This window comes from Strix uralensis, chromosome 2 (assembly GCF_047716275.1).
Source record: "Strix uralensis isolate ZFMK-TIS-50842 chromosome 2, bStrUra1, whole genome shotgun sequence".
NCBI classification, from domain to species: Eukaryota; Metazoa; Chordata; class Aves; order Strigiformes; family Strigidae; genus Strix; species Strix uralensis.
The window spans coordinates 35,160,078-35,172,236 of record NC_133973.1 but is presented as its reverse complement, the minus strand read 5'-3'; the positions used below and the strand labels follow the sequence as shown (position 1 = coordinate 35,172,236).

General features: G+C 40.5%; 1 protein-coding gene across 5 annotated transcripts; it reads left to right on the top strand.

Annotated features, from left to right (window-relative positions):
* Window positions 1–20: 20 nt before the first annotated feature.
* On the top strand, window positions 21–11,908 carry SETD4 (SET domain containing 4). 5 transcript variants are annotated; one of them, XM_074858300.1, is made up of 11 exons: window positions 21–178; window positions 1,060–1,162; window positions 1,616–1,711; window positions 2,664–2,701; window positions 4,236–4,324; window positions 4,853–5,282; window positions 6,008–6,182; window positions 6,841–6,922; window positions 7,165–7,245; window positions 8,251–8,374; window positions 9,301–11,908. In XM_074858300.1, exons 2-11 carry the CDS (start codon window positions 1,093–1,095, stop codon window positions 9,433–9,435), a joined length of 1,320 nt encoding a protein of 439 aa, XP_074714401.1. In that variant the 5' UTR covers window positions 21–178; window positions 1,060–1,092; the 3' UTR covers window positions 9,436–11,908. The 5 variants fall into 5 exon arrangements, with proteins under 5 accessions (XP_074714401.1, XP_074714400.1, XP_074714404.1 ...); XM_074858299.1 differs by having other exon boundaries at window positions 21–556; XM_074858302.1 differs by having other exon boundaries at window positions 38–73.
* Window positions 11,909–12,159: the final 251 nt, after the last annotated feature.

Below are 12,159 nucleotides of genomic sequence, written 5' to 3'. Positions count from 1 at the left end.
GCAGGGGCGGTGCGGGCCGGCGGTGTGGCGGTCCCTGCGGCGGTCCCTGCGTCCCTTCCCGCCCCTCCGGCAGGTGAGCTGGCGGCGGGTTGTGCGGCCGTGTCCGCCTTTGCCCTCTCCCGCGATTTCAGCCCGGGAGGGACTCGGGAGCCGGAGCCGCTGCCCAGGGGGAGATGGGGTTGGTCTTGACCGCCTGAAGATGCGAGGGGGCCCAGGCGGTCCGAAGCCGTGTTCGCTTCGCTCGGGCGAGCCGGGGTTTTGTTTGTCAGGCCGGAAGCGGGGAGCGGCCTAGTTTATGTCGAGCTGGAGAGGGAGGTGATGTGAAAACAGCCTCCCCGGCCCGTGGGGGCAGGGAGCTTGTGAGCCTCCTGGCTAGCACCCTCAGGCAGCTGAGGGCGGGGCGTTCCTCGGCTGGAGGTGCCGGTGTGCCGGGCTTCCTTGGCGCGCCCCCATTTCGGGCAAAGCCCGCGCTTCTGAGGTTCAGTTGAAGGCGGTATGGGCGAGGGGAAGTGAGATACACGTTTCAACGACAGATTGAAGTAGAAGGACTAATAAGGTTGATGCAGTTTCTCTCTCATGCACGGTGGGGGGTTGAGCTGAGGTGTAGCGTCACGGTGTGGTATGGGGTTTTTGGTGGTGTTGGTGTGGGGTAAGGTTGTTTTCTGCTGGTATATGTGATCAGAGAGCTCCATTCTGCTCTTGTTATTGGAAGAAATAAACTGCAGAGGCTGTTCATGCCAGTTAATTTTCTGTAATTGTTATACATTTGCCGTTTGAAAACTTCTAGTTCTGTGCATGTAAACACCAGTGTCTCATTTTCTTTAGAGGATTATGGCTATACCTTGGCCAAGATGATATTTGCAGATCAAAGCTTCCTGTCTTCCCTCATCCCTATCATCCACCCTCGTTTAGGGGTTTGCTTGTACTACATTTTCTAAACTTTAAAGAGGCAGCTTGTTAAACAGGCTCTGATTTCTCTTGCTGAGATAAAATAAACATGCAGTATTTGAAAGTGACTTTAAATATTTTTAAGTAACTTTTTTTCTTTTTTAAATTCAGGTTGTCTAAATAAGGCAAAATCTTTTACTTAATATGAAGAAAAGCAGAGGTCGGACAGGTCGAAAGAGAAGAAGAAAACATTTCCAGAGTTTTATGGATGGAGGTACTATCCCTGGAAGTATTGCTCGATAATATTGTTTGTCAAGATGTCATTTTATTGTGTATATTTGTCAAACACCTTTGTGCTTTGAAAATAGCATTCATAAATGTTAGCTTTTTCTATGCAAATATTCTAGCTTTACTTTACAGTCCCAAGCAGAGCATGGTGAACTATTGTAAACTCTCTTTTCTGGCTAATGGGAATCACTATGTTATTCTTAAATTCCTTGACCCGTGAATATGCTGAATAACTTCTGCAATTCTGAGAGCTCCTGGTGCCCAGAGGCCCAGAATTTAGTGAGCTAGTTCAAGGGGAGCCTTTCTTGCTATTCTATTATGCTATACTAAAATGTCCAAAATACAGTTTTTTCTGACTATACAGTAAAATTTTTCAATTTCCTTTCTTTTCCAACAGAGTGTTATTTTATAGCATTAATCCCCTATTTTTTATTTTTAGTAAACTGCAGTCACAAGCTGGAATACATTAAACTTAAGAAGTGGCTGAAAGACAGAGGATTTGAAGACAATAATTTAAGGCCAGCAGAGTTCAGGGGTAATGTTTTAATTATTGGTGGTACAAATTTCCGATTCTTCTAAGAATGTTGATTCCTGCTTTCATTTTGAATCACACGGCTGACATCAGAAAAAAAGCCAGTTACTGTTAGTCTTTTAAAGACTTGTGGCAAATGCACGTGAATGTAATTTAACATAAACAAGTAGATATGGCGGCCTGAAGTAGTGTAAACAGTTTCTTATGTAAAAATGATCTCATGTAAAACTCTTGTATAAGAATACTCTGGTGTGCTGCAAAATATGCACACCTATGCTGAATTCCTTGTAGAAATCGAGATTTTAAGTGTTAGTAGCACAGTTTTAAAGAAGAAAGTAATAGCTCTATAAGTGTTCCTAGTATTGGAACCTAACCTTGTTAGCATTTCTTCATCTTTTTTTCCCTGTGCAAGTTCAGTAGCTCTAGTGATACAGATAAGTAAAAGTTTTTAGAGCTGCGATTCACTTACTTAGTACTCTTTACAGTAAAGGTTTATACTTGTATTTTTTCTCTTTAAGTAGATTATGTTTCAAAAACTTTTGCAGTATTAGAGAGTAGAGAGAATAGGATGAATCAGGAAAATATTGTGAATAGAAATTGTAAAGTTTAGTTAAAACTCTGAAACCAAGGAGAGCAGCCAGTGTTGAAAGATGTGTTTAAAGAAAAAACTGGGAAAAAGAAGTTGAGTAATTGCTAGAACTGGACAGCAAGTATTGCAGGGGATACGGGGGAAGGGCTTTCACAGGGTCCCGAAAAATAAAAAGAGAATCAGAGAACAAAGAAATGAGGTATATATCTGGAAAAATCCATAATTGGCTTTTGTGATTTATAAGAGATAATGTATGTTCTTTTAGCACTTTTCCTTGCTAGCCTGTTGATTTATTGCAGCTTATCATAATCTCCTGTATTTTACATATACACAAGTATTTAAGCATCCTCTTTGTTCCTACTTCAGATACAGGAAGAGGACTGATGACGACAAAAACTCTTCAGGTTAGTAATGTTGATTCTAATGCAAGAACTCCTCAGGTTCTTTTGTGATATAATGACTTTTGCAACAAGCAAAGCTCAAAATTCCAGACAAAGTCTTCACAGTCCCTGTTGTGAATGTAATTGCTGCTCTAATACCAGAATTTTCAGTGTTGGCATATTTGTAAGATGATGTCCTATGAACCCTGAGGGCTTGTTGGATGAAGGCATTCTGGTACTCATTTATAGAGATTTAGTATGTAGTCTCGTGTTTCAGTTTAAGGCAATCAGTGGCTAACTGAAGCCAGAAGGAGCATGCCCCTTTCCTCCTGTTTGCCTTCTCCCTCAGCCACTGGCTCCCACAGCTTCCTTTGCACTGGTTATAGCAGTCTTCCCCATTCGTGTGGCAAGTTGCATCGGGAAGCTAAACTAACAGAAAACTCTCTTCAAAAAAATTATTAGCTTTGATAGCTTTGCTGCTTGAAATCTCCTGCCTTGGTCAGACCAGTACTGGTACAAAGGGAGGAATGGCATATCAATGTGGGGGGTGGAGGAAAGGGATGGGGCTTTTTAAGCAGCATTTGGCTTTCGATTATCTTAGCCATAATGTGAAACCACAGCTTCAACCTCACTTTGGTGGCCACCTTCTTTGTTGGTAGACCAGCTAATAGAAACATAATTTCTCAGATACTTCCAGCAGAAAAGGGGAATAATAGAAAAAATACCTTACCCTTCAGGTATTGGCACAGAAAGACTGAACTCTGACTGAAAAGTGCCTCTCAGAAAATAGCCTTGTTGGAGAAGTTTCCTAATTGGTATGAGAATAGTATATCAAATAATGGGGAATCAGACCCAGAACCTTTTGTAAAATAGAGTAGAACAAGAGGTAGGAAGGAGGTGCAGTGGAGAACTCATGTGTAGAGAACAGTGTACGTTCTCATGCTGGTTCAGGGTTAGAGCCAGCAGTTGGAAGACAGAGGCTCAGGTTATCTACAGTGCTGGGAGTCTGCAGTAAGTGAAATGAGAGGTAGTCTCAACTGGACTTGAGCAGGGTAGGAAAACTCATGAGAGGAGTCGGAAGGGGAGAGTACTGACTTGATTCATGTCCTCTCCCTACAGGCATGGACACATATGGCTCAAGCCAGGCACAAAAGCTAATTTACACACAGAGCAGCTTGGCAAACAAGGTCAGGATAGACATGACCTAAAATATCCCTACCCCATACTGCTATGATGATAGAAATTCAGCTATTTGTGAGATCTAATCTGAAATATATCTCAGTACAAAGTGTGTAGCCAGGCACCAAACTTTCCGTGAACAGCTAACTTTCTGTAGATCACAGTTCCTAATGACTGCAATCGTATTCATTCCCTAGACTGTGACTGTCTTAAAACCATGCAAGTTTCCATCAAGTTCAACATCACATCTGTTTGCTTCCTGACATTAGTGTTCTCTGGGGAATGTCTCTCTGTTCAGAAATTGTGTAGTAGATGAGTCATTTACACTTGACCTTTACTATTCTTTGTGTGTGATTGTTTTTTTTTTCCTCCCTCAAAGGCAGGGGATCTGATTATTTCGTTGCCTGAGAAATGCTTACTCACCACGGGCACTGTCCTTAGTAGCTACTTGGGAGAATACATTATGAAGTGAGTGAAAAGTGACACTTTATGGGCATGTTGGCATTTACTGTGGGTTGCTTGTTAGTACATTAATCATCTGAAGTGGTGGTAGGGCTTTAAACTGTTAAACAACCCCAACTTGTATGAGTATTTCTTGTAGACTTTGATGCATGTAGAATGCTCAGATAAGTAAGGTTTGGATGCAGTGCATCCTCTTTTAGCTAAGCTGAGTTGGAAGGATGGTACAGGCTTGAACTTGACCTGTGTCTAGAGTCAGCTTGGACCTAAATGCGAGTTATGAATGGTTTCTTGGGAATTTGTGAGTATGCTTCAAAAAACAACCCAAGAGGTGAGCCTGTTGTTACCACAAACCAGCTTTTATAGCCCCTTTGAAATCATCAAAAGGACTTGGAGATGAACTACAAAGAAGTTTATAATAGAAGCTATTTATAACATTTAAAAGAACTAGAAGAGAGATAAAATACTGCTACATCCATTTCCTATCTCACCTCTGTGTGTCTGCTGTGTTGATATTTTTATTTTATTTTCTAATAGATGGAAGCCTCCTGTATCTCCTTTGATAGCAATGTGCACATTTTTAATAGCAGAGAAGCATGCTGGTGAGAAATCTCTGTGGAAGCCATATCTTGATGTTTTACCCAAGACATACACTTGCCCCGTTTGTTTGGAACACGATGTAGTAAGCTTTCTTCCTGAACCTTTAAGAAAGAAGTCTCAGGAGCAGAGAACGACGGTCCATGAGTTGTACATGTCTTCCAAGGCTTTTTTCTCTTCCCTGCAACCTGTGTTTGCTGAGAACACAGGAACTATTTTTAACTACAGTGCTCTAGAGTGGGCTTGGTGCACTATTAATACCAGGACAATATACATGAAACATTCACAGAGGGAATGTTTTTCTCTTGAGCCAGATGTTTATGCGTTGGCACCATATTTAGATCTGCTAAACCACAGTCCAAATGTTCAGGTAAGAAACTAAGAATAGATCACTGAATTTCTTTATTTGTGGAAGCACTATCTCAATACGGTATGCATTTATGTGATGGATTAGGAGTGTCTGGAAGTCAGTGAGAGATCCCATAGTGGGAAAAATGTCTATTGAGGACACGTGCAGGCCAAGTACTCACAGTTCATATATATCCTGGAGCTTGTTATTCAGCCCAAGGCAGCTGAGTAAAGATGATTTAAATGTTTCAGTTTATGTAGCAAAGCAAAGTTACAAGGAGGGCCCACAATGGCTGGGTGAGATTTGTATCCAGGGTAGCTATTTACAAGTGCCACTTGTACATATAAACATACTTTGCTCTCCCGAAAGGCTCAGCTCCCTGTGTTACTTCACCTCTGGCTGAAACTTCTGAACAGCCTTAGGAAAGTGTGTAGAGCAGTTCGCCAAGACAGAACTGGGACAGAACAAAAGCAGCCAACTCTGCATGAAGCCATCTTTATTGGCAGATTTGGGGCCTCTGTAATAAGTCTACACACTGGGTGGCACATCCTGTGGACTAAGGTTTTGATGTTTGTTCTTCTTCATACTAATGGGTTGCCTTTTCAGACATCGGTAACACTATCTGTTTTCTTCCAGTGTTAAAGAAGTGCTCAATACTGTTGGATTTTAATGTTCAAGGTCTGATTCCTTTTTCACCCTGTCTTCCTGTCAAGAGTAAAATTTTTTTCATTTTTAACTTCTTGAAGGTAAAAGCAGCATTTAATGAACAGACAAGAAGCTATGAAATTCGGACAAATTCACAGTGCAGAAAATATGAAGAAGTATTTATCTGCTATGGGCCTCATGATAATCAGCGACTGCTACTAGAATATGGATTTGTTGCCATGGATAACCCTCACAGCAGTGTTTATGTCTCATCAGGTTGGATTTGTAGATTGTCTTGACATTGAAAGGCACAATAGTAGAGAACAGAACATCTGAGTATGTTAATGTCAGTAAAAGGGATAACTAAAGGATGCTGAAGAAGTTCACACACGTGCATATACATATATGCCCAATGCACAGCATGCAAAATGCATACTAAAGCATTATAATTTTTTTCTTTAGTACCATCAAAACATTTGTATGTATTTCCAAGAAGTGGAATAGGGTTTGATACAACTTTGAATTGCATAGCATTTAAGGTTTAAATTTGGCAGTGTTCTTTGATAACTTTTCCTTTTGTAAAATTGGGATTCTTTTAGCAGCATATATGTAGAGATTCCAACTGGATGTCTTAGATTGTACCATTGTCTTCAGGCTTGCAGTCCTGATCCCCACAAACTGACGTTGCTAAGAGTGGTTCGTGACTTCAATTTGAGTCAGAATTTCCATTATAAGGATACAATCCTAGAGATTACTGATAGCTTTTGAGAAGTAGATGCATTTCTGATTACATTAAAGTTCACCAAAATGTGGCAGGATTTATCTTTCTCCTGTAGCTACTTGAAAAGTTGGTTGAAATGTCATTTTGGAATTGAGGATTGTAGTTTCTTCTACATACCATTTATTTAAATATCTAAAATGTGTTTTTATGCAGATACTCTCCTCAAATATTTTCCACCAGTGGACAAGCAGAGGAATGCAAAACTTTCCATTCTAAAGGATCATGATTTCTTACAGTAGGTATATGGAGTTTTTTGTTTCCCTGTGAGCTTTTTTTTCAGTTTTTCTGAGAGTCAGATTTTGCTTCTAGTATCAAAACCAGCATAAAGTAATTATTTGTTTTTTTAACAAACCGATTTGCTTGCTGTTTGCTCTGGTTCCAAAGAGCAGATCTTTCCTTGTTGACACTTGTCAGGAAGCTATCACGCTGTAAAAGACCACCTATACTTTCTGCATCTCATCACTTCTGACTTTTTAGAAACCTGACCTTTGGATGGGATGGACCATCGTGGAGACTCCTCACAGCCCTCAAGTTGTTAAGTCTTGGAGCAGATGAATTGTAAGTTTCAGTCCTCTGAATATTTAGACAGTGTGCATGTGCTGTTTTCCTTTATTTGCTCTTTGCTGGCTGTGTGTGAGATACTGGAATAATTATTTTGGATCTCCTGTGTCTATCTCATTGAGTCCACTTGACAAGTGAAAAGAAGAAAGGCAGAGAACACCATATAATGTAAAGTCATTGCCTATTTGCTGCTTTGGTCTTTTGCTTTCTTGTATTAAACACTAGACACACCCCACTGTTTTCCCTTTCTATTTCAAGAACCAGATATTACTTTAAGATTCAGACTCCAGACCTTTTTCCTGTTGGTTTGATGGGACTTTAAATGCTATTGACCTTTGTTGATTTCTTTGAAGCATGTGTTCCACAGGCTGCTTCTGAAATTCTAGGGCCAAGTAAGTTGCTGAAATTCATCTTCAGTGACTGACAACACAGGTTTGATCATTTGTTCCAAATGGCAAATCTACCTCAAACAGCATTAATAGAAAATGGTTACCTGGGCTTTGCTTGTAATAGTAAATTAAAAAAAAAAAAAGTTTTCTCTTCTTCAAAGCTGTTTATGCTTTGAAGATTCATTGCCGAGTGGAATAAGTTGATTATAAGAACTAAAAATAAATCCCCATGATACAGGTTTCAAGCCCAGGTGAGGTGACGTTTAGCAGAAGCCATGCTAGTAAGTTCAGAGTGAACTTTTACTCCTCACTGGTGCTGCTGAAGTTGGTGGCAGCATGGCAGAGCAGTAAAGAGCAGAAGCATTGGTCTAAGCGTGGCCTGTGTCTTTGGCTGAAAGGGTAGGGGTGCAGGTCTGGAGCTCCAGACCATTAAATCTCTCTTCTCTTTTGCTTGCCTTATCAGTCTCATGTCTGAATGCCCTGTGCCTTTTTCACGTACGCTAACCTTACTTGCCTTACACCACCGATGTTATTCTTAGCGTAACCATATGTTTATCATTCAGCTGGGCAATACAGCAAATGATTGTGTGTTGTTCAAACGTTTTGGTTCTAGTACTTGCTGGAGGAGAACGCTGCTTGGAGATGTAATTTCAGCCAGAAATGAACAGCAGACTTTGAATATAACAGCAAAAATATGCCATTTTTTAATAGAGGAGACACAGCATGTCCTTCTCCAGGTAATTTGACTGAAAGAACAAGGTGGCCCAGATTCCTTTCTCTCCTAGCATAAATGTACAGCAGTGTAATTTTCTGGGGTGAGAACAGAGTGATGGAGGGAATTGACTACACTGGGGTGGTGTAGAATTTTTTTCAAGGGTGACTGACAGCACTGAATTGCTCAGCAGGATTTGTGACTGCAGCAAAGAAAGGAACCATGTTACAGAGCTTATATGAAGCTCTGTAAACAAGTGAGAAGTATTTAACCTTTCTCTGCCTACAGTACCAATGTGTTTGTTGAGGTTACCTCTTAAAAGAAAATGCAGATTTGTATGAGGTGGGTGCATAAGATGTTGCAGACCTGCCATGAGTGCCTTGTTGCAGAAAGAACAAGGCACTTGACTCTGTGTGTTCATTAAAGCCAGTCAAGTCAAATGAACTACCCATGTCAGCCAGTTGCCTGTGAGGGAGGTCTGTGCTCTTAGAAAAACAAACTCTCCTTTCTTTCTGAATTTTGGCAAGCAAATGTGTGCTTAATGTCAAGTTGAATAGCTATCATGGAAAAGGGTTATTAAACCCACGCTTTTGCAAAGGAAACACATATATGCACAGAGTATGAGGTGAATCTGGTCTTGAGCAACATCTTGCATATAATATAGACTTAGGAGCCTGATATCAGGTAAACATTTCCCTACCCTTCCTCTCCTTGTTTTTGGTCTCCTTCCTATCCACATGATGATTTTTTTCCTTTTTTTCCCTCCCCCCCCCCTTTTTTTTTTTTTCTTTTACAATTACAGTTTCTCTTGTGGAAGATTAAAATAAATAGTATTTTGACATAGTTCATGGAATCCCTACCACAGATAAGCTTTGCACAAATTTTATGTTCACGTCCTATATTAAATAATCTAAATTTTGAGTAATTTCATCCTGCTTGTGTACACTTCAGATTTCCCAGTTGAAAAGGAACAAAGAGAACCTCAAAAAACACCTGGCTTTGGTAGAAGCACTACGCTTGGAAGATTTGAGGATACTACAAAAATCAGCTGAGATTGTTTGCAACTTGAATATCGCAACAACTTGATGTATCTGGAGCTGTGATAGCTGTGGCGGATTGGAGCTCTTTTGTCATGGATGTGCCTTGCTCAACTGTTTTAGTGGACCTGACAGCAAAGAATAATATAAAAAGTCATCAGAATATGCCTTGTTTTATTTATGGGGTCACCCAGGACCCAGAGTCTTATTTTGGTCTTTGCTGACCTTCTTCAGTAATACAAAAGGTTAGCCCAAATGGTGAGGGGAGCACAGGTGACTTTCATCACATCTCACTGAAACCATGACTGCTGTGAGCAAAACAGCTTCTGGGGTAATTTGAGCAGCCCCAGGACTGTGGGCTCCAGCAGTCCTAGACTTTACAGCTACCTGTGTGGCTAAAGTGTGAATTGTAGGGTCAAGCAGATACTCCTCAGCATGTATTTGAACTCTGGCACTTGGTGGAGAGGAAGAGGACAGAACTGCTTGTATTTGCCCTGTACCGATCCTTTTCTTTTTCCCTGAGATCTGTACATGTCTCCAAGTTTTAGCAGTTCATGTAATGCCTGTTCATTGTTGGAGTAATAAATGCGGACTAGAGCACAGATCAGCCCTGTTGTGACCAACTCCAAATCATTCCCTTCGCAGTTTCAGCCCAAGTGTTTCTTGAATGTAAGGAAGTGTGAATTTCCCTCCTTTACTCTCAAAGCTCCCTCCAGACACACTAGTTTGTGTTCTGACTCCTCCTGGTGGGAATGAGAGCTGTAAGGATATATCACTTTGAACTCTGTTTCTTGTTTGGAAGACTACCCAGGCAATTAATTGTGTTTCCATTCAGTTCTGGTGATTACATTGAGAAATGTTCCTATCCTGTCTACAGGGGGATAGTCTCATGAGCAGCCTTTCAGTATTAGTTCTACTTAAGTTCAGAGCTTGAGCTCTCTCTGTTGTTTAGAGAAGAGAGAGACTTCTTCAAAGAGCATTTCAGGGCAGGACCCTTACTTAAGCTCTACAAACTTAATTGTGATTGTGTTGTGATTATTTTCCATTCTGTAGGGAATCACATTTCATAGAATTTTTCATTACTATTTTTAGCATTTTTTAAGAACTGTATTTTTAAAAAGTTTATTTTTGTAAACATATTGCTTCATGTTCTACAAGACTTCTCTTTGAAATAAATGAAAATGTATACAGCAGTAAAGGCATTCTAGCTAATGCTATAATTTAAGGAAAAAATGCAACAAGTGAAAACCGTGAAGTATTCAAGCTCAAATGCAATTTCAGACTTTCTTTGGTACCTTGTGAACAAGAATGTTATTGTGTAAACTGGCTTGGATTTGAGGATTCCAGGGTTTTTTCCTGCTTTCTTTTTTTTTTTTTCTGCCTCAGTCTATTTGGGGCAGGAAGTGTCTTGATACCTGGAGCTCTGAGAAGGGCTCTTCCTTACACAGAAGGGTATGTTGGTTTATGTTCAAAAGACTGGGGGAGCTGAGAAATGTATCTGTTGTTACACAGTTTCCAAAAACAAAAATTCTTGGTTTTGAGGTGCCATCTTCATAACCTCTTCCGAGGATTAGGAGATTCTGAAAATAAGTTTTTTTTCTGCCTTGTTTACCCTAATGCACTGAGACTTTTGTACTCTTGGGCTTTCTGTATTATTCACGTGGAGATGCTGACAGTGTGTGGTTACTCTACATTTCAGAGCAGAGGGCAGGGTGAATGGGGTGGGAGAGGAGCAAGTGCCTTCTGGAGCTAGAAGCACATTTATTACAACCTTTGTGCCAACTTACGTTCATATTTGCCTAAACTGTGGTTTTAACCCTTGCAAGTCACTTGGCACCATATTTTATACTCTAGTCAGTTCCATTATGAAATACCTCCTGGGATGAGATGACTGTCTGGATTTGGGAATGCAATCTCATCTCACCAAGGGCAATTCTCATCAGCTCGTGTAAGGGTCCTTCTGTACCGCTGAATCTGGCTACAGCAGAGATAAGCGGGGCTGAGCCCCTGACCCTGTGGCTGTAGCCCATTCATTTTGATCAGGACTGCAAAAAGGTCTACAGAAGTCATGGGTGACATGAAGAGGGTGGCTGGTGACTGAGCATTCATTCACAGTGCAAGAAGGAAGGGCTTTGAAAGGAAACTTGAAGAAGTCAGGCTTGAAACTAACAGAAAATGGTAATGAATCTATTGATGTTACTAAGGAATATGGATACAAAAGTTGACATGGGTGCAGAGCACATACACAGGGAAGACAGAGCTGTCGGCAGTTCCCAGCCAGCCAGACAACTTTGGTCTTACGTAGTCCCCCGATCTCAAGATACTTGAAGGTTGAGAGGGTATTGATGGCAAGTACTGTATACATTCGCCCTGTGCTTGCTCTTTCAGGGTGTTGGTGGACACTGTGGGAAACAGTGTACTGGGCTAGAGGGATTCTTGCTTTGAACATGTCCTGCAATTTTGATGATTACAGTTGAACTGTTTGATCTCTTTCTTTTAATAAAAACTTTTTCATTCTCTAAGCACAGATGTGTTTCTCATGTTATAATTTTATAATGAGATGGTACCAGAGTTAAAGAAGATAAGGATGGTTTTGTTTGTTTGGGGTTTTTTTGGTGTTTGTTTATTTGTTTTTTCTGGAGATGGCTATTTTAAAAACAACTTCTGTACGATGTGTCTTGCAAAGATGGATACTAGGTTGACAGAAGTTTATTTGCTTCAGTATTGCACTATGGACTACACATTTATACCAGGTGGTTTGAATATGGGCTCT

What these genes read in the sequence shown, in the direction of transcription:
- SETD4 (XM_074858300.1), top strand. Translation starts at nt 1,093, where the DNA reads ATGAAGAAAAGCAGAGGTCGGACAGGTCGAAAGAGAAGAAGAAAACAT. An exon ending in TTGGGAGAATACATTATGAA is followed by an intron (nt 4,325 to 4,852) that starts GTGAGTGAAAAG and finishes ATTTTCTAATAG; the next exon opens with ATGGAAGCCTCCTGTATCTC. An exon ending in ACCACAGTCCAAATGTTCAG is followed by an intron (nt 5,283 to 6,007) that starts GTAAGAAACTAA and finishes AACTTCTTGAAG; the next exon opens with GTAAAAGCAGCATTTAATGA.